This window comes from Nannobrachium achirus, assembly GCF_963921795.1.
Source record: "Nannobrachium achirus genome assembly, chromosome: 6".
NCBI classification, from domain to species: domain Eukaryota; kingdom Metazoa; phylum Chordata; class Actinopteri; order Myctophiformes; family Myctophidae; genus Nannobrachium; species Nannobrachium achirus.
Genome location: NC_137815.1, coordinates 39,612,298 through 39,632,903, shown reverse-complemented (window position 1 = coordinate 39,632,903; position 20,606 = coordinate 39,612,298). Strand labels below are relative to the sequence as shown.

The 20,606-nt window shown below is 41.3% G+C and overlaps 2 protein-coding genes across 2 annotated transcripts; both read left to right on the top strand.

Annotated features, from left to right (window-relative positions):
- Positions 1-5,905: 5,905 nt before the first annotated feature.
- On the top strand, positions 5,906-18,535 carry LOC308287100 (taste receptor type 1 member 3-like; the record flags this gene model as incomplete). The annotated part of the gene is made up of 8 exons (XM_080728221.1): positions 5,906-6,111; positions 13,149-13,449; positions 14,228-14,587; positions 15,714-16,136; positions 16,581-16,802; positions 16,958-17,078; positions 17,455-17,825; positions 17,915-18,535. 8 exons carry the CDS (start codon positions 5,906-5,908, stop codon positions 18,533-18,535), a joined length of 2,625 nt encoding a protein of 874 aa, XP_080584347.1.
- On the top strand, positions 6,358-9,442 carry LOC308286335 (taste receptor type 1 member 3-like; the record flags this gene model as incomplete). The annotated part of the gene is made up of 5 exons (XM_080727333.1): positions 6,358-6,624; positions 6,772-7,131; positions 7,838-7,930; positions 8,456-8,728; positions 8,813-9,442. The coding sequence occupies 5 exons, from the start codon at positions 6,358-6,360 to the stop codon at positions 9,440-9,442; spliced, it is 1,623 nt and encodes a 540-aa protein (XP_080583459.1).
- Positions 18,536-20,606: the final 2,071 nt, after the last annotated feature.

Below are 20,606 nucleotides of genomic sequence, written 5' to 3'. Positions count from 1 at the left end.
GCATTTTACAGCTTATGTTGACGCAGATTATCCCTGTTCCTGAAAATGGATCATCAACGAATCAAAAGGGGCAAGTCATGCTTGGAAAATAACCGACGGTTGTTTTATTCTCTTTCCAAAACATAAACAAGATCTTAATCTAGTTCGTTTGTCTGCAGTGCACAGGTGTGTACAGCCCTGTATGCACTGTGCCATGACATGCCTGTATCATCTATCTTTCCATATCCAAATAAAGTTGGTGTTTATTATTATGTTCATTAATGCGCTGTTTATTAAGCAACTGATTGGAATGCCAACTTGCAGTTAAGTGAATGAACACGATGTGCCGTATTAAAGAGGAGATATCAGGTTGAATCACCGGTGTTGGATTTCGCCTGCATGTGCAGCACGTCAAGATCCACAAGGAGATAAGCAATAGAACACCTGTGTTAAATCTCCAAGCACACACTACGCATTTCCTGTCTGTGATATCTCACCAGAGCACACTTGAGAGAAAACAGTCAATATGCAGAAAATACACAGTGTACTGTATAAAAGTTGCAGTAAGAGGTAACGTTGAACAGAGCTACGGCACAGAGGCAGAGCGCTGGCTTTGTGAAATAGCCAACAAAGCACAGATTGTTTCATGCAAATCTACTGGTAACAAATGAGACGTTCTATCCTGCTGTTAATGGTTAAACAAAGCAGCATGCAAAGGTTCATGCAAATTCTGTAATAAAGGAAGACTACATACAGATTTTATATTTTTCTTAATCCTTAAGCACTGTCAGAGTCTATCAGAATGAGATTAAATAGTCTAATTGTTTCATGATTTTCTATACTGTAGAAATGTTTTCAACTTTGTGCCAATAAAGAAGTATTTTTACTGTTTTTGGTATGCAGGCTCCACCACTTTGAATGCAGTGAACATCATTTTCTAGTCATCACAAAATCAGACAGTTTTCATTTTGGAAATAATACTTGGAAAATCACAAGAAATAGTACTAAAGAATATATAAGGACTCCTTTTCACAGTAGCCATGATGGGACATAGTGACTGTCAACACCACAAGCAAACGTGAGGAAAATGTCACCACCTCCTGCTCTCAGTCAGGAGCTTAGCTGCTTAAGTCCTATATACTGTACCTATAATAGCAGAAAAGGAAAATCAACAAGCTCACTGTGTGCAGTGTGTGGCCGATCATGACACATTGTGAGCTTGTATCTTCTATATTTGCTGGTATGTTTACAAGTATACATATATCTTTTTAATTATTGAACATTCAGAAAGGTTTTGACATTTTTTCAGAATAGGCGTGCCAAGGTTACGGTTAAATCCATCTTGAACTTTGTAAGAACTTTGAGTTGTGTAGCCACCTGGTCATGATAGAAAGTCAAAATATTATCGATCATCTCTATCTGTTGTGTCTGAGCTCTGTGTTCCGGAACCGGATGTACAGTAGTGAGTTGTTATGTGGTGGAAAAATCACACTTTTAGCACATAAATGAACAATGAGAAAAGCAAATATATGGAGAAAACAAAATAACATGTCCTGGTACAGTACTTGCACTTAAACCGTATACTTTGTTGACCAGGGTTTATACTTCATTTTCCCCCTTTGCACCAAATTTCTGTGCCGAAAATAGCTGATCTGGACGATCACAACGTGTTGCAATGCAGGTTCACATGGTTAATATATCGAAAGTAAAGTTGCTGGATTTGTGTAATATTACAGTTCACAGAAGTTACCTAATAACAACAATGTATAAGTCACACTTTATTCCAAAGGCACACTTTAACAATGTATTAGTTGCTTGTTAGCATGAGTAGTAGTAATGTTCTGTATTAGTCATGATTAACTTCTACTTCAATAAGCTCCTCATTTTGCATCCCCCACTCTATAGCCGGGGACCCAGTCACCAAAATGGGAGGGGACCTGTGATTTTCTGCCGTACTTTTTATTTCTGTTTTATCTATTAGTTTTGTCATTAAGGTCCACAGAATGAGAGGCCTGCTCTGCTGGAAACATCGTGAAAAAAAGTTATGGCCATTTGTATATTCACTGTCCTATTGACTCCACTAGAAATATTTTAAAATAGAAAACAAGTCTGCTTTAATTAGCATGTGAGGGGTCAAACTAGGGGTTCTTCGTGATTCTGAATCCATTGCAAGCATTTGTTTTGCATGAAAAACATTCCTTGGGCTAGATTTCGGCCCCCAAAACTGTGAAAAGTGATGAGTCATCACCTTTTTCCCACTTTTCACAGTTTTGGGCTGCTGAAAGTTAACCCAAGGAATGTTTTTCATGCAAAACAAATGCTTGCAATGGATTCAGAATCATGAAGAACCCCTAGTTTGACCCCTCACATGCTACTTAAAGCAGATCTTTTTTTTATATATATTTCTAGTGGAGTCAATGGGACAGTGAATATACAAATGGCCATAACCTTTTTTTCGCGATGTTTCCAGCAGAGCAGGCCTCTCATTCTGTGGACCTTAATGACCAAACTAATATATAAAACAGAAATAAAAAGTACGTCAGAAAATCACAGGTCCTACCGTATTCCTTGAGCTTTTGGGCTTGTGGGTCCCCGGCTACTACGCATTATAAACTATTACGCAGTTTATTGAATTTAACACATTATATCCTTTGCTCAGTATGGAGCTATAGGAAGGTTTCTCCTGTGACTAAATGTATGGTGTTTATTCCTGTGTATATAAACACAGAAGTAGATGGGTGAACTAACTCTTTGCCTTTGTTTTTCTAGGTATGTTTTAATCATTTTAGATCGGAAATTCGGAATCACATGTAATAAATGTTTAAGCTTGCAATTTTGGAGTAGAAAACCTGTTTGTGTTCAAGTTTAACCACCATAATTTGCTTTAGAGTTTGGAACATATTCTGAGTAATGACTATAATTTTGTGGGAGTGTATCTATATGCTGTGTTTTGTTGCAACCTTTTCATATATTGACACAATCTACTTTGTTTTCATTGGTGTTGAAGTAAGCAATTTACCCCGAGTGAGAGGACATTATGCTCTCATAATGTCCGCAGTGAGGGTGTTATCGGACGAGGCGCAGCCGAGTCCGATAACACCCTCACTCAGGATATAACATGTCCTGGTACAGTACTTGCAAAATAACATGTCCTGGTACAGTACTTGCACTTAAACCGTATACTTTGTTGACCAGGGTTTATACTTCATTTTCCCCCTTTGCACCAAATTTCTGTGCTGAAAATAGCTGATCTGGACGATCACAACGTGTTGCAATGCAGGTTCACATGGTTAATATATCGAAAGTAAAGTTGCTGGATTTGTGTAATATTACAGTTCACAGAAGTTACCTAATAACAACAATGTATAAGTCACACTTTATTCCAAAGGCACACTTTAACAATGTATTAGTTGCTTGTTAGCATGAGTAGTAGTAATGTTCTGTATTAGTCATGATTAACTTCTACTTCAATAAGCTCCTCATTTTGCATCCCCCACTCTATAGCCGGGGACCCAGTCACCAAAATGGGAGGGGACCTGTGATTTTCTGCCGTACTTTTTATTTCTGTTTTATCTATTAGTTTTGTCATTAAGGTCCACAGAATGAGAGGCCTGCTCTGCTGGAAACATCGTGAAAAAAAGTTATGGCCATTTGTATATTCACTGTCCTATTGACTCCACTAGAAATATTTTAAAATAGAAAACAAGTCTGCTTTAATTAGCATGTGAGGGGTCAAACTAGGGGTTCTTCGTGATTCTGAATCCATTGCAAGCATTTGTTTTGCATGAAAAACATTCCTTGGGCTAGATTTCGGCCCCCAAAACTGTGAAAAGTGATGAGTCATCACCTTTTTCCCACTTTTCACAGTTTTGGGCTGCTGAAAGTTAACCCAAGGAATGTTTTTCATGCAAAACAAATGCTTGCAATGGATTCAGAATCATGAAGAACCCCTAGTTTGACCCCTCACATGCTACTTAAAGCAGATCTTTTTTTTATATATATTTCTAGTGGAGTCAATGGGACAGTGAATATACAAATGGCCATAACCTTTTTTTCGCGATGTTTCCAGCAGAGCAGGCCTCTCATTCTGTGGACCTTAATGACCAAACTAATATATAAAACAGAAATAAAAAGTACGTCAGAAAATCACAGGTCCTACCGTATTCCTTGAGCTTTTGGGCTTGTGGGTCCCCGGCTACTACGCATTATAAACTATTACGCAGTTTATTGAATTTAACACATTATATCCTTTGCTCAGTATGGAGCTATAGGAAGGTTTCTCCTGTGACTAAATGTATGGTGTTTATTCCTGTGTATATAAACACAGAAGTAGATGGGTGAACTAACTCTTTGCCTTTGTTTTTCTAGGTATGTTTTAATCATTTTAGATCGGAAATTCGGAATCACATGTAATACATGTTTAAGCTTGCAATTTTGGAGTAGAAAACCTGTTTGTGTTCAAGTTTAACCACCATAATTTGCTTTAGAGTTTGGAACATATTCTGAGTAATGACTATAATTTTGTGGGAGTGTATCTATATGCTGTGTTTTGTTGCAACCTTTTCATATATTGACACAATCTACTTTGTTTTCATTGGTGTTGAAGTAAGCAATTTACCCCGAGTGAGAGGACATTATGCTCTCATAATGTCCGCAGTGAGGGTGTTATCGGACGAGGCGCAGCCGAGTCCGATAACACCCTCACTCAGGACATTATGAGAGCATAATGTCCGACCCCGAGTGGTAAATAGCTTTTCTACCACTTTTTCCCGTATACATGAAAGAAAACACATAGTTGTAACTTGCAAGGATCTTAAGTTACAATCATTATTGCCTATAAAACTTCCGCGAGACAGCAGATAGTTCCACAAACAACATCTTCTACTCACCAACAGATGGCGCCAACTCCATACTAATCCATGCGTCTAGCTTACAGCTAAGCTAACGTCAGTTAGAAGTACCGTTCCGGCCGTAAATAGAGGCTGTTCGCTTCCAGAAAGGCATAGGTTCAGAGAAAAGGGGCTTTAAAGTTGGCGGATTGCATTGGATCCAAATAAATCGGCGACTATAGCATGCACGTTAGTAAACATAGGACCGTTGCCACCGTCATTTGTTGGTTGGGGGAAAGGTGTTCCGACTACCTCCTGAAGTCCCCGGATGTACACTGAGGCGCATTGATCTCGGACAAGTCCTCATACAACTTTGCGGCAGTTGTTTTGTCATAACCTCCGGAATTTAGCCAATCAGAATCCAGTATTTGAACACGTGACTAGAAAAAGTGGTAGAAACCTGTTTTTACATGCATTCAGTGAATAAATTGACTGATATCTGGTCCCATGCTCACAGAGAAACAACAAATAAAGATGATCGGCAAAATTTGGACTTATGTATGTATGTTATGTAGCCAGGTAGCTACATAACCCATGGATCTACAACATCACTTTAAATACCTCAATTAACTTTGTTTATTCAAATAAATTCAAATGTCATTGATTGATGTCCATCCATAGAATACAACCTAGATGGTAAAGTTAGTTGTAAAGGCCATTCAAGTAAGTATGTGATTTGTACTGATCTTTCCTCTCTGACATCATCAGCCATATTCTTTAAATAAGTCATTAGTCAAATGAACCTCACAGGTGCCGATGTTCACATGTTAGCTTGTTCAGTGCTTTGGGTGTGGAGGCAGTACTGTGCACTATCATTTGCATTCATGATCATTAATAACTGGAAAGAAAGAGCAGACAGACCCCTCTTCATCACTTTGGGGCTTTAAATGAAGGTGAGTTTCAAAGTGATCTGTTTGGTATCACCACTGACTGATTGCCAGCACACACTTTGTTTAGTCTCTCGACTGCTATGTTTTGCTTTCTGGCTCTCTGGTTTTAATTCTCCCTCTGTCCTCAGTGTACCCCTGACATGAAGAATGGCTGCTACACACTTTAAACTGTTGGTTCTGTGCTACATGTTTGCACTCGCTGGCTGCCCAAGTTCACCAGCATGGTTCCAGAACATCTCTACCAATCTCTTCAATGTGTCTGGGGACATTTTGCTTGGAGGACTCTTCCCAATCAACATTCTCACCAGCGATCCGAATCAGAGGACGGAGCCTCGCAACATCAGCTGTAACAGGTATGACATTAATAAGTAATTATTAATTCATGTACAGTATTTTGTCTTTTAATTATATGGTTAAAAACTAAGAGTAACCCGCCTTGCTAGGGTTGACTAAATAGGATTGTTTATAGCAAGGTTTGAGGAACATGGATTCGCTGTGGCTTCTCAAGGACATACTGTACAACTTGGTTTATCTGGTTTTCACTTCCTGTACTTAATTGGTACAGAATATATGAGCAAGGGCTGGCTCTGGCTCTGGTGATGAAGTACACAGTGGATGAGATCAATGCCGACCCAACGCTGCTCCCGGGCCTCAAACTGGGCTTTGAAACCTTCGACACGTGCAGTCATCCTGCTGTAATTGTAGAATCAACCCTCTACTTGCTCACGGAAGGCTCTACGGAGGAACTGACTGTTAAATGCAACTACACTGATTACCAGACTCGAGTGGCGGCTATCATTGGTCCCGGCAGTTCAGATATGGTCTCGGCCATAGGACAACTCCTAGGATTCTTTCTTATGCCGATGGTTGGTTTATTCACTTTTTGAACAGCTACAGTAAGAAATAGCAGTGTTCTCAATAAAACTGACTAATGACAGACTAAGGATTATAAACAGCAGACAAGTACAGGAATTACACCATGATTAATTCCAACAGCTCTCCTCTGTCCTCAGATCAGTTATCGTGCCACCGTTGACAAATTCAGTGACCAGGTTCTCTATCCCTCCTTCTTACGCACCGTTCCCACTGACAAGTGGCAAGCGGAGGCCATTGTTCACCTCATGGTGGCGTTTGAGTGGAAATGGGTGGCAGTGGTTGCCAGTGATGATGATTATGGGCGTGACGCCCAGTATGACATCTCTGCCATGGCAGATAACCGGTCCATCTGTGTGGCCTACGAGGGCTTGATCCCCTTGTACACTGGCACTCAACAAGTCATGATCAGTAAAGTCCTGGACACTATCACAAGGAGCAAAGTCAAAGTTGTGGTTGTCTTTGTCCAAGTAGTCACAGCTGAGGCCTTCTTCAGAGAGGTGGGCATGATAACTAATGACAAACAAACAAAGACACCTTCCTGTATCATCATATATATAACACATAGCATTGTTAGCTTGTAGATCTGCTATTTTCACAATCAATCTTTTTTTAATATATTTATTTAGTTTTGCCTATGAAATGGCAGAGAGTTGTGTGCATAATAGTAATCTGATTTTATGGTGATGATCAGGTTATCAGGAGGAATATGACTGGTGTGTGGATTGCCAGTGACTCTTGGGCCCTCCACCCTTTTGTGAGAACCCTCCCCAACATTCACAAAGTAGGTACCATTATTGGATTTACAGAGAAGTCCCAGACCCTGGGCCTTCTTGCCAGCTACGCCCAGGAGCTGTTCACGCGCATAAAAGAAGAACAACGTCCCCCTCCAGCCCCAGAGTCAGCTGCAGCCTTCCCCAGGGATCCCTGCCCACAATGTTGGAGCTTGTCACCAGACAAAATGATTAGCATGGTGACAGAGCCACTGATACAACACCAAGCATTTGGTGTGTATGCTGCCATCTATAGTGTGGCACAGGCATTGCACATAATGCTGAAATGCAATGCCACCAACTGTGTGTGGAGCCCTGAGAGCAAAATCTACCCATGGCAGGTATGTTCTTGAATCTTCTAAACTGAAGCCCGAAAATGTACAGCTGACATATAATTAAGTCATAAACCTGGAACAAATCTCTGGCTTGGCAGCTGTTGGAGGCGATAAAGAACGTCTCCGTGGAGCTGAATGGCACAAGTTTCACATTTGACAAGGGCGGCAACCCAAACATAGGATACAACATTGTACACTGGATGTGGGGGAACAAAAGCGTACAAATAAAAAATGTCGGAACCTATTATAAGACTTTTTCCATCAACAGAACACTCATAAAATGGCACACAGAAGAGGTAAATGTTGTCATTCAGAAGTAACGTTTCAACTGGATAAAGGATTTTATGCTATGCTAAATCTAGAAGACCACAATGAATGTGATTTCCTTTACCACTGCAGGTCCCTGTGTCTACGTGTTCAGATGAATGTATGAATGGTCAAGTACGCCGCGTTAAAGGCTTCCATTCATGCTGTTTTGACTGCATTAACTGTTTAGAGGGAACATACCGAGCAAAACGTGGTAAGACATTGTCTTTGTGATGTTTTATTCCTTTTTTTTGTAAAATAATAATGTCAAAGCAAGCCATAATGCTTTTAATATCTGTGCTGACTTAACAGAAGACAACCAGTGCACTTCGTGCCCTCGGGGCCAGTGGTCCCACTTCCGTAGTAATAAATGCACAAAGCCTACCTTTGACGTCTTATCCTGGGACCAGCTCGGGTCTGTGGCATTGATGGTGGCCGGGGCCGTGTTGCTGGTGTGTCAGGGGTCGGTGGGCGTCCTGTTCCTGAAGAACAGAGGGACTCCACTGGTGAGCGCCTCTGGAGGAGTCCTGAGTGGAGTGACTCTGCTCGGCCTGATGGGAGGCTGTCTCAGCCTGCTGCTTTTCCTGGGCCAACCAGGGGACCTGGTGTGTCGTCTGCAACTGCCTCTCAACACCATCTTTCACACAGCGGCCCTCTCTGTCATCTTGACCGTCTCACTACAGGTCAGGACCCATGTCACGACAGAGTACAGCAAATATGAAATACATTCAAATACATGGCTGACTGCTGTTAATCTTTTTCTACAGATATTGTATGTGACAGAGTTCCCCAAGAAAGCAGCCTCTCACCTGGATACAATAAGGGGTCTTGGAGGCTGGCTGCTTGTGCTGGCGTGCTGTGGTGTGCAGGCAGGGATCTGTGGTTGGTACATACAGACCGGACCCTCATTCTCCGAGCACCTGGCTAAAATGGAAATAAACTTTCTAAAAGCGTTTCTGTCTTGCCCAGAAGGGCCTGCGATCGGCTTCTACCTATTACACGGATTTAATGTTTTGCTGTCTCTCGTATCATTCATGTGCACCTTCTTGGCAGTGCAACCGTTCCGACAGTACAACCTAGCCAGGGACATTACCTTCTCCACTCTCATTTACTATGTGATCTGGGTCACTTTCATCCCCATCGTCCCTCTCAGATCTCGACATATGTTAAAGCATGTTGTCTACATGTCTTTCAGTCTGGCAAGCAACCTGGGGTTAATGGCAGCCTACTACTTCCCAAAATGCTACCTGCTGCTGAAGAACCCTGGTCAGAATACTTTGGAGCACTTCCGCACCTTCCTAGAGGGGGCGCCACCGACACCTCAGGGGGAGTCTGAGCCAGAGTCGAGACCAGAGGTAGATAAACAGCCAGGTCCAATAACAGAGACGCAACACTAATGACCAACCAGCAACCACTATGCTCTTTCAGGTATATCATGCTACATGGCATGGGCTAGCTAAGCTAAGGTAAACCATACAAATTAATTTAGTATCAGCCTATAAACTGTAAGATGTCCTAAGATTTAACTGGTCATTCAAATCTTTTCATGGTTTCATGGTAACAACTTGTTCTTAGAGATTATCTTTCCAGATTGCAAAAAGATATTTCCTTTTTCTTAAAACTGACAATTAAAGTTAATACAATGGAACAGCATTATAGTAGTAATATTTGCTTTCGTTATTGGTTTTGGTTTAGTGTTAACATTCTGTTGGGAAGTGTGGCTATTCCAAAGGAAGACTAAACCAAACTAACTCACTGATGTTCTGACATAAATAATTCCAACAATAGGGCTTGGCCACAGAGTCAGTACAAGAGAGTGAACGCAGCAGGACTGATCCCTGCCATTTACGCCTTACAGATAATCTGCCCAATTGATTACAGGTGTTAAACCAAATGTATACTTTGCCATAGACTGCGTTGTGTTGTGTGATGAACTTACAAGCTCACAACACCTCGTGGATGTGAGTCGTGTGACACGCTATGGGTAGATCTGCTATTTTCAATGTATGACACCACTGTATGGCGGAACATTAGGCATTACAGTGTTGCATTGGCACGCCACACTGTTTCTCCTCAGCAACACCAAATCACACCCTACTGGCACAATATTACTTTGTAAAATATGTAGGCTAATAAAATATATATACACGTACAGTATATATTTGACAGACTCAAAAAGAAATGTGAAAGATTATATTGAATCTAAAACTGAATGATTTATGACGAGAAGGTAAATAAAGGAATACTAATGGTAGATAAAAAGGTTTCTTACAGTTTCTGTACAACACCCTCTTGTAAGCTTTTTTTTTTTACTCGCCAAAGTCATTAAGGAAGAAAAGAATATCAGTAGATTAAGCACAACAAAGCATAAATATTCCATTAGAATTGTTTTATACTTCTATGCATTTGTCCCTTTCAAACTTGTTTGAGCTGTTACCAGTTGCTTCCTCAGGCCTCTTAACAACCCCTTTGTCTGATATCATGTGATTAAACTGAGTATTTTCCACTTGTGTGGATTACAACAACAACAACAGGAAGTATGCACACCGGTATATTTACTTAGGCAAAAACCTTAGGAGGAGACGTAACTATTTTGCTTGCATGAGTGGGCAATATGTCATGCATAACATACATGCAAAATGTAGAAGAAACAAATTGAGCTGCATGCAAACATGCAGAAAGAAAGTTTTCATCATATTACTTCCTACCTAGACCTTCATCAGGTTCATAAACCTTTTGGGTCGAAATGTTGTTTGTTTAATAAATACTTTGTGGGAGCATTCAAGATGGTCTGGGGCTAATTTTATCCAGCACCCGCCTAAATTCACTGGGATGTGTGTGCATTATTCTTCAACAGACAATTGTATCACTTGTATGAAAAGGGTAAAATAGAATTGTAATGAGATTTCAACACCCAGCCCAATAATTATAACTAGAACTATAAATAAATCATTAAAGAAAATGGTTCTATATCAAGCGGCCACACCACAACTACCACAACATCAGTGTAATAATTATATTTTAGTCATATCGTACTTGATGAGGACGGTCCCCTGCCAGTGTTGCCAGATTTTGCGAGAGAAATAAGCAACTAGGTCTATGAAAACAAGCCCAAAAGAAGCGATTAGGCCACATGAGCATCAGATATAAGACAATAGACGAAAATAGCTGATCTCACAACGTGTTATGACACATTGTGAACTTGTAGATCTGCTCATTTCAAAATAATCTTGAAAAAAGGGAATATTTTTTATAAACATTTTAAGGGGTCACAAAATACTTTTAGATAGTGAGGGGGGGGTGGCATGGTACTGTCATGGACATGACAATGTGTGTTAAACAACATTAGAAAGCAAGCCCAAATAAGCAACTACACTAGAAACAAGCTAAAACAACACAACCCGAAACTACCAACATTTACAAGTGACATTACAGATGAAAAAAGCTCAAAGTTGCCTCTAATAAGTGGACATAAACACTGTCCCCTCCCCTACACACCTAAGAAGAGACACCTTTGCTGTGATAATAAGCCAGTGCAAATCAGGTGACTGAATGATTTGCTCATCTCCACTGACCAGAGTGACTTAAAGAGAAAACCACAACCAAATGTCAGGTAAATTCTCCGGAAAGACTGACACCACCTGTGAAATAAGAGCTACATACAAAACTCATCCTCACTCCTTATTCCTACCAAGAAAACATAACATACAAATGTGGGATTTAAATGTATAGTTGCAAAGATTTAATTATACAGAGTTAGATTATTTAAAAAATCTAATTGAGTTGGATGTTCATTTCCTGTTCATTCACCAAATACGATCCAATAGCACGTTGTTCCACGTTCACACGAGATCTGTGGTAAAGGCATTTTGTATCGCACATTCTTTGTATGCATCCCTGTGTAAATAAGCCGGTGTCCGCACAATTCATCACAAACACGCAGACAGAAGGCACAGGTTACAGGAGGACAGCAAGGGGAGCGGCCCACTACTACATCACTTGACTTTGGAGCTTACAGGTGAGCAACACACAGTGATCCATCATCTACACTCAGGTATGACTCCAATCATCCCTTCATCGCCAGTGTCCTCCCGCTTGGAGGATTGGCTATACAGTAGTGCTACTGTATACAGAAGCAAATTTTGATTTAGTTTTAGTCATAGTCTTTTGAATAGAATTCTGTTCAGTTTTAGTCATATTTTTGTGATCTGAAAAGTTTTAGTTTTAGTCTAGAATTTAGTCAACTAAATCTACATTTGATTTTGTCAACAAAAACGTATGTTTGCGGGCCTCGATGGCGTCGTAATGACGGATTTTACACTTGGTTGCATGCTGAAAATAGAGTACATCACCAAAGCGCAACCAAACATGAAATGTTTTTTAGTTCTTCTGGATCTCTTCTCCACTTGTTATACATTGTGCTGATTGGTCCTGCTTTTCAAGGGCTCTTTTAAATAAGTATCCATCTGATCCCTGTCCTTTCGCTTGCCTCTCGTCTTCAGCATGGCAACCATAGCTTTCAAACTGTTGCTTTTGTGCTCGTCGTTTGGACTCAGTGGCTGTCAGAGTTCATCTGAATGGTTTCAGAACATCTCTACCAATCTCTTCAATTTGCCGGGGGATATCATGCTTGGAGGTCTCTTCCATGTCCGCCAGGCCACCGACAGCACTGGTCCAAGAGTGGAGCCTGAAGATATCCCTTGTGACAGGTAATGTCATAGTAATGACAGGTAAAGATTATATTTTTGCCTCATTATACATCATAGTTTCTATCAAGATTAGGGCTGCCGACGATCAATTATCTTCTTAGCAACTATTCTATTAATTATGTTTCCGATTCTAATAAACGCAAGATATATCAACACGTCAACACTTTGAATCGTTTTTTATGATCTGGTCTGATTAACCACTTAAACCATGTTTTATACTTTATCATACAATGGTGTCGCATGAAAACAGACATTTTATTCAGTACCTTTGAACATCGACAATTTTATTGAAATCAAAAAATGTATATAATCGATTAAATCTATTAGGTACATTGTCATGTAACAGTGTTGTATATATGCTCCTAATGTCTCTGCTCTGTCTGTGGCCCAACAGTCTAGATACTTATGGATTGGGTCGGGCTCTTGTGATGAAATACGCAGTGGATGAGATCAATGCCGAGCAGTTGCTTCTCCCGGGTATCAAGCTTGGTTACGAAATCTTAGACACGTGCAAACAAACTGCTAACATTCTGAAGCCCACCCTCTTCTTCCTGACCGAGAAATCCACAGAGGAGTTGGGTGTCACTTGCAATTATACCGATTTTGAGACCAGGGTGGTAGCAGTAATCGGCCCTTCCAGCTCAGAACTGGTTTCAGTTGTTGGAAAACTTCTAGGATTCTTTCTGATGCCAATGGTATGTTGATAAATTCATACCAGGCAATACACATACAAGCACTTAATTATGAAAGGGGAAAATATGTATCCTCCTCCTGCCTTTTTACCTTGTTGTATTTTATTATATCAACTCATTTGCATCAGAGAGTACTGTACCACCATTTTTAAGCTGCACTTTAACCAGTTAAACTGTACATCAGTGGTCTTCAACGTTTTCAGGCCAAGGACCCCTTACCTGAGAGAGAAATGAAGCAGGGACCCCCACAACATATTGTATAAAATTGTGTTGCAGATTAAACATGTTCATAGATTTCTTAGACAGCTTAGACTTGTTTGACAGCACTGTCATCATATTGGAGTAATGTGTCTGCTCTTATTTTCAGTCTACAAAACTATTTGCCAAAAATAGCCGATCTACAGTAAAATCTGCTATTTTGTTTTGTTCCACTCAGAATAGGGATGCTAGGGTTCAAATGGTTAATGTAAAAAACATGATCCTATCACACAAAGATTTGGCGGCCACCCTGTAATAACTCTGATGACCCCCTAGGGGTCCCTGACCCCCTGTTGAAGACCCCTGCCGTACATACTAATTGGCCAACTCCTTTTTTTCCCTCTACACAAAATCTCTCTCAAAAACAGCAGATCTACAAGGCAAGCACACAGGACGCACGTTGCAACACGTGAGCTTGTAGATCTGCTATTTTCACCGAATGCTCCCCCCATTTCTGCCAAACGTTCACCGATTATTAAGACGTCCCAGAAAAGGGATGTGATTAACATTGTTCTGTCTTTAGATTAGCTATGGTGCCACCAGTGAAGAGTTCAGCAACAAGAAGCTCTATCCCTCCTTCCTGCGGACAGTGCCCAGTGACAAAGGCTTAGCTACCGCCATGGTACACCTACTGACGGAGTTCAACTGGAACTGGGTGGCAGTGGTGGGGAGCGAGGGTGCATATGGACGCCAAGGCCAGCAGATGTTCTCCCGGATAGCAGGAGATATGTCCATCTGTGTGGCGTACGAGGGAATAATACCAGTGTACGATGATGACGTTGTGACAGGGGTCAACACCATGCTGGACAAGATCCAAGCAACCAGCGTGGGAGTGGTAGTGCTCTTTAGCACCTCTATACCAACTAAGATCTTCTTCAAAGAGGTTAGTAAAACACTTGGCTAAGTAATCATTTTGACAAATGTAAAATCCATTGAACAATTCGTTGATTTCAGCCAGTTTTTCCCTTAAGCCCCTGATACACGTAGCAATTTCTTCATCAATATCAACCAGCAATGACCAGAGGCGTCAATTGGATATGGCTAGGTATGGCAGTTGCCATACCTTGGCTAAAAAAATGTAAAAAAAAAAGTATGGCAACATGACTGGTGTCTGGCACGCGTGAAGGCACAAAAAGATTAATCCAATGACGCTGCCAATGGCCATACCCAATTGACACCTCTGGTCGTTGCTGGTTGATATTGATGAAAGAATTGCTACTTGTATCAGGGTCCATTCAGGCATGTCATAATGAGTGGGGAGGAAGTGGAGCAGGTCACTGATTCTAAGTATTTGGGAACAATAATAGATAATAAACTCACCTTCCAGACCAATGCAGATAGCATTTACAAGAAGGCAAGGCAGCTGAGAAGTTTTAATGCCAGCAAACACACCCTGACCATGGTCTATAGGTCACTTACTGAGAGCGTTCTCACTTTTAATATCGTCTCCTGGTATGGGAACCTCTCAGTTAGCGATAGGAACAAGCTCACCCAGGTAGTTAATCAGGAATAAAGTAAGATCATTGGAAACAAACAATTGCAACTTCAGGATATATACAACTGCACCATAACCAAAAAGGCAATTCAAATTTATAACGACTCTACACACCCTCTTCGCCCCTCATTTGAGCTGTTACCATCGGGCAGGAGGCTTAGAGTACCTCTAGCAAAGAAGAAGGGTTACAAGACATCATTTGTGCCAACTGCAGTGGAGATAAGAAAATGTTGTTGTATATTGACTGACTGCCTGTGTGCCAAAGACACATTTCCATTTTACGCAAAATTTGATGGACAATAAAGTTTTCTTATCTTATCTTTCTTATTTGGGGTGCCCCAGTGGCTCACCTAGCCAGCAGAGATTCGGTGTAGACTAGAGGGAAAAGAATCAGGGGAACAAGTAAAGACCGCTGAGCGTAACAAAGTATCTGTGTTAAATAAATAATTAAATGTATTTACACAATTTAACACAAACTATACATTTGCATTTAACTTGTATCTTTAACTATTAGGTTATTAAGAGGAATATGACTGGTGTGTGGATTGCCAGTTCAGCTTGGGCACTCGACCATCGTGTGTACGACATCCCCAACATTCACAAAGTGGGCACAATCATTGGATTCACAGACAACACCCAACCTCCACGCTTGTTTACCAACTACACCCTGGAGCTCTTCACTAAAATCAGTGAAGAGAAGAAGACGACTGGCCCTGCTCCTGTGTCAGGAATGACTCCACAGTTCCGTGATCCCTGCCCACAGTGCTGGAGCCTGTCGTCCGCAAACATCAGCCTGGTGAAAAAGGCCTCAGTACAGCGCACAGCTTTCAGTGTGTACGCTGCCGTCTACAACGTGGCAAAGGCATTGCGTACTATGCTGGGATGCAATACAACCGGATGTGTGTGGGGTGCTCACAGCGAGATCAGGCACTGGCAGGTGAATTTATAACTGAACTAATTTCCACAGATTTTGTCCAAAATGTTACAAATTGTAATATTTGAAAAATGGTCCAAACTAAAGTAGGCCTAATGTAAAGTATACATGATGTGTACATGCACGGTACATCATTATCAGAAAGGTTTTGTAGCAATTTGTAGCAATCGTCAAAATATTAGACCTTAATTGTCGAATGTTTAAGCATGTAATTATCATGTACTTTCTTTTACTCAAGATCATTTTTCAAATATTTTATTTTTGGACATTTTGGACAAAATAGCCCATGTTATATCAAGGTGCCCAGATGTCCCTATTGCCCACCTGTTGCATTTCAACTTAGCATCCCTATTTTGGGCATAATCATCATTGTCAGAAATTGGCGAAAGATTTCTAAAATAGCTGATCTACAAGCTTAGACTTATTTTTTACTAAAATCTTTTGCAGTTGTTAGAAGCATTTAAGAAGACTGCCTTGGACACGAATGGAACATTGGACATGAAAGGAACAAATTTAGTGTTCGACAAAAGCGGTAACCCAGACCTCGGATACAACATGGTGGAATGGGTCTGGAAAAACGGTACTGTAGATTTCATCGATGTGGGAACCTTCTACAAGAAACTGTCCGTAAACTTGTCCCTTTTAAATTGGCACACTCCGAATTCAGAGGTAAAATATGTATTATATTTCAAGATTTAAGCTACAATCCCACTGAAGTTTGCATAATGCAAGATATATTACAGTAAACCCCATTGGATTGTGAACTACTGGTGTGCTGTGGTTGAATATAAATGCTGCATACTCTACTGTTCCAACTTCTGCAGGTCCCTGAGTCCTCCTGTTCAGCAAAATGCGATACTGGCCAAGTGCGCAGGGTGAAAGGCTTCCATTCTTGCTGTTTTGACTGCATTGATTGTATGGCAGGCACTTACCAAGCAAAGAGTGGTAGGTGATTGCTTTTATACTTTACACTTTGCAAATATAAGCAAGTCTGAAGTTCTATATCAATGAACCATTGTCAAGGCTCGATTACTTGGATGCTTTTTGTCCCTTATTTTATACTATGTACCTTGGACTTATCAAGTCACACACCTGCCATACATTTTTTGTCTAAATAAGTCAAGTCTCATATAGTATATAGTCTCATATAAGTCCATCAGTCAGCAATTTGAGTTGACTCGAGTCCTCACCTCTGCTTTGGAGAATGCCATTTATTTGTATGAATCTGACTCTCCACTGTAATTCTGGTAAATGCAAACCACATCTAATGGTGGTAGCTGTTTCTCTGAGCTAATTCTATGTGCTGCCTCCTAACTTATAGAGGACATCGACTGTACTGCGTGCCCAAAGGACCAGTGGTCCCACTTCCGTAGTAATAAATGCACAAAGCCTACCTTTGACGTCTTATCCTGGGACCAGCTCGAGTCTGTGGCATTGATGGCGGCCGGGGCCATGTTGCTGGTGTGTCAGGGGTCGGTGGGCGTCCTGTTCCTGAAGAACAGAGGGACTCCACTGGTGAGCGCCTCTGGAGGAGTCCTGAGTGGAGTGACTCTGCTCGGCCTGATGGGAGGCTGTCTCAGCCTGCTGCTTTTCCTGGGCCAACCAGGGGACCTGGTGTGTCGTCTGCAACTGCCTCTCGCCTCCATCTTTCACACAGCGGCCCTCTCTGTCATCTTGGCCGTCTCTCTGCAGGTCAGGACCCATGTCATGTCAGGGTAAAGCAAATCAAATCAAATGCATTAGAATATATATGTCTGACTGCTGTTCATCTTTTTCCACAGATATTTTGTGTGACAGAGTTCCCACAGAAAGCAGCCTCCCACCTGGATACAATAAGGGGTCATGGAAGCTGGCTGCTTGTGCTGGTGTGCTGTGGTGTGCAGGCAGGGATCTGTGGTTGGTACATACAGACTGGACGCTCACTCTCTGAGCACCTGGCCAAAATGGATATCAACTTTTTAAGAGCATTTCTGCATTGCCCAAATGATCAAATAGCCCTTTTTCTAATGCAAGGCCTCAATGTCTGCTTATCCCTTGCATCATTCATGTGCACCTTCATGGCAACGAAACCGCTTCATCAGTACAACCTAGCCAGGGACATCACCTTCTCCACCCTCATCTACTGTGTGATCTGGGTGGGTTTCATCCCAATATATACTGGTTTGCCTCCTAGGCAGAGCGCCATTTCCCATATAGCTTTCAGTCTGGGAAGTAATGTGGGTTTCGTGGCCGCCTATTACTTCCCAAAATGCTACCTGCTGTTGAAGAAACCTGAGCTTAATTCTTCAGAGCACTTCCGTACCTTCCTTGAGGGTGCACCACCAACACCTCAGGAGGATACGAGCACGCCTCCACCACCACAACCATCTGTACCAGAACCCCAACCAGGGCAAAACCAATAACTGACTGCTGGTGTTGGCGAAGCAGTTTCTTTGTCTTAATTATTCAGGGGGCCAGAACTCACATTGTCATGTTGTCTCAGGTGGATATGTTATCACGTGGACTACTATGAATCTTTAATACAATACAATCTTTAAGGCACTGTTATGTTTATGATTTTTCTTTCTGTAGCAGTGTCTGTCAGTCCACTGATTCTAATAGATATGTTATTTCCTAGTGCATTTGTTTGGCTTTCACTGTGTTTCCCCCAGGTGTTGTGATGGTCAGCAGTTTCCTGTTGTCCACCATTTGCTTTTGTTTACACCTTTGTCCTCTCCTCTTCTTTGTCATCGGTTCTCAAAGTGGGTCCGGGGACCCCTAGGGGTCTTTGGTATGACTCTGGTTATCTGTGTCCAAACATCCAAAATATAGCTGGTGATAAAGCATAGCGATTCATTTGGCCAAGCTATTGGTCAAGGTCAAATATTGTTTTTGTTAGGCTAGGAATACTGCATGCAGTTTGATGGCTTTGTGTGTGTGTGTGTGTGTGTGTGTGTGTGTGTGTGTGTGTGTGTGTGTGTGTGTGTGTGTGTGTGTGCGTGTGCGTGTGCGTGTGTGCGTGTGTGTATGCGTGTGCGTGTGCGTGTGTGTGTGTGTGTGTGATAATATTCCCCATGGAGAATCCACAGTGAAAAATAAACAACATGCTGCTATAAGTTCAGTGTGTCTGTTATTGTGTGCCTGTGTGGGCACTGCATGGGTGGCAAAATCTGCTACTTTACCAGGAAATGTATGAGCAAATCTCCAGAAATCTTCCTCTATGCAGTTCTCAACCAGTGGTCCGGGGACCACTAGTGTTCCCTGAGGGGGTTCCAGGTGGTCCCCAGCTAAATGATGGAGAGTGGGTAACCAAATCCAAATGGACCCTATTCTTTTTACGCTCTCAAGAGTTCAGTTATTGTTAAACATCTTCTGCGTTACACAATTTACAAGAGGCCTACACAATTAAAGAATGTAGAAGAATTGTTACCAACATCAATACAGCATGGAATTCTTCTACGTTTTGTGTCCGAGAGGCTAAATCTCATCAAATGGTGGTCCGTGGCTCAAATGCTGAATAAAGAATCGACCTTGATATGATAAAAGGTTGAAAACCACTGCTCTATGCGTGCAGTAGGTAGAGAGGGTGGCATCTAGTGGCGGTTATGGTGTACTACACAGAAGCTCAACCACAGGTAAATATTCTACTGACATCAGGTTTACAAAAGCAGGTTTAAACTCGTGGCAGCATAGCCAGGGGAAAGCAATACAGGCACAAGAAAATAACAGTGTTTCTTACTCCAAAAATGACAGAACATACCAGCACCTACCGTGCTGCTGTGAGTCGTCCTTTTTGACTGACTGCTATTATAGCTGTTAACTTTTTGGGGGGCTAGTAATTAACTTAGATTTAGGAAATGTCTACAATATAGATCCCTTCTCTTTTATCATTTTGAGGAGACAACTTGAATTGTCCAAAATGTATCAGATATTAAAATGTGGCAGAGGTAATGTATGCCAACCATAGAGTTATAATAAGAATGCCAACTGTACAGAAAAATCGATTTGAAGCAGCTATTAGTCTATTACTAGTAGTACTACCTAAACTTTGGACTGTCTGGACGACTAGCTAAATGTAAAGTCGGGCAGTCAGTCAGCAGTCCCCTGGCAACCAATTAGCCAATCACAGCGTGACCGTCTCTCCCGGGTATGGGGTCCTGACCACTTAGCAACGGTTGCTAACAACAGAGAAAGCTAGAACCCAAGGAGGTTATTTGGGAATTATTGCTGTAGGTACGCTGATTAATTTTTGTTTGTTTGCTGGTGCTAACAAACAATTTATTTATTTGATCAAAATAACAAGTAAGTATCTACATTTTAACTTATAACTTGAATTTATGTATGAGGCATGTTTAACTTTTTAATGACATGTATGTGTAATTGTGTTTACATTCTTTAGATTAAATATAGGCAGCTGGCACATATACTTTTGCTATGGTATAAATGCCTTACATTATTGTAATAATTCTTTCTTGAACATCCAGCAGATAGAAG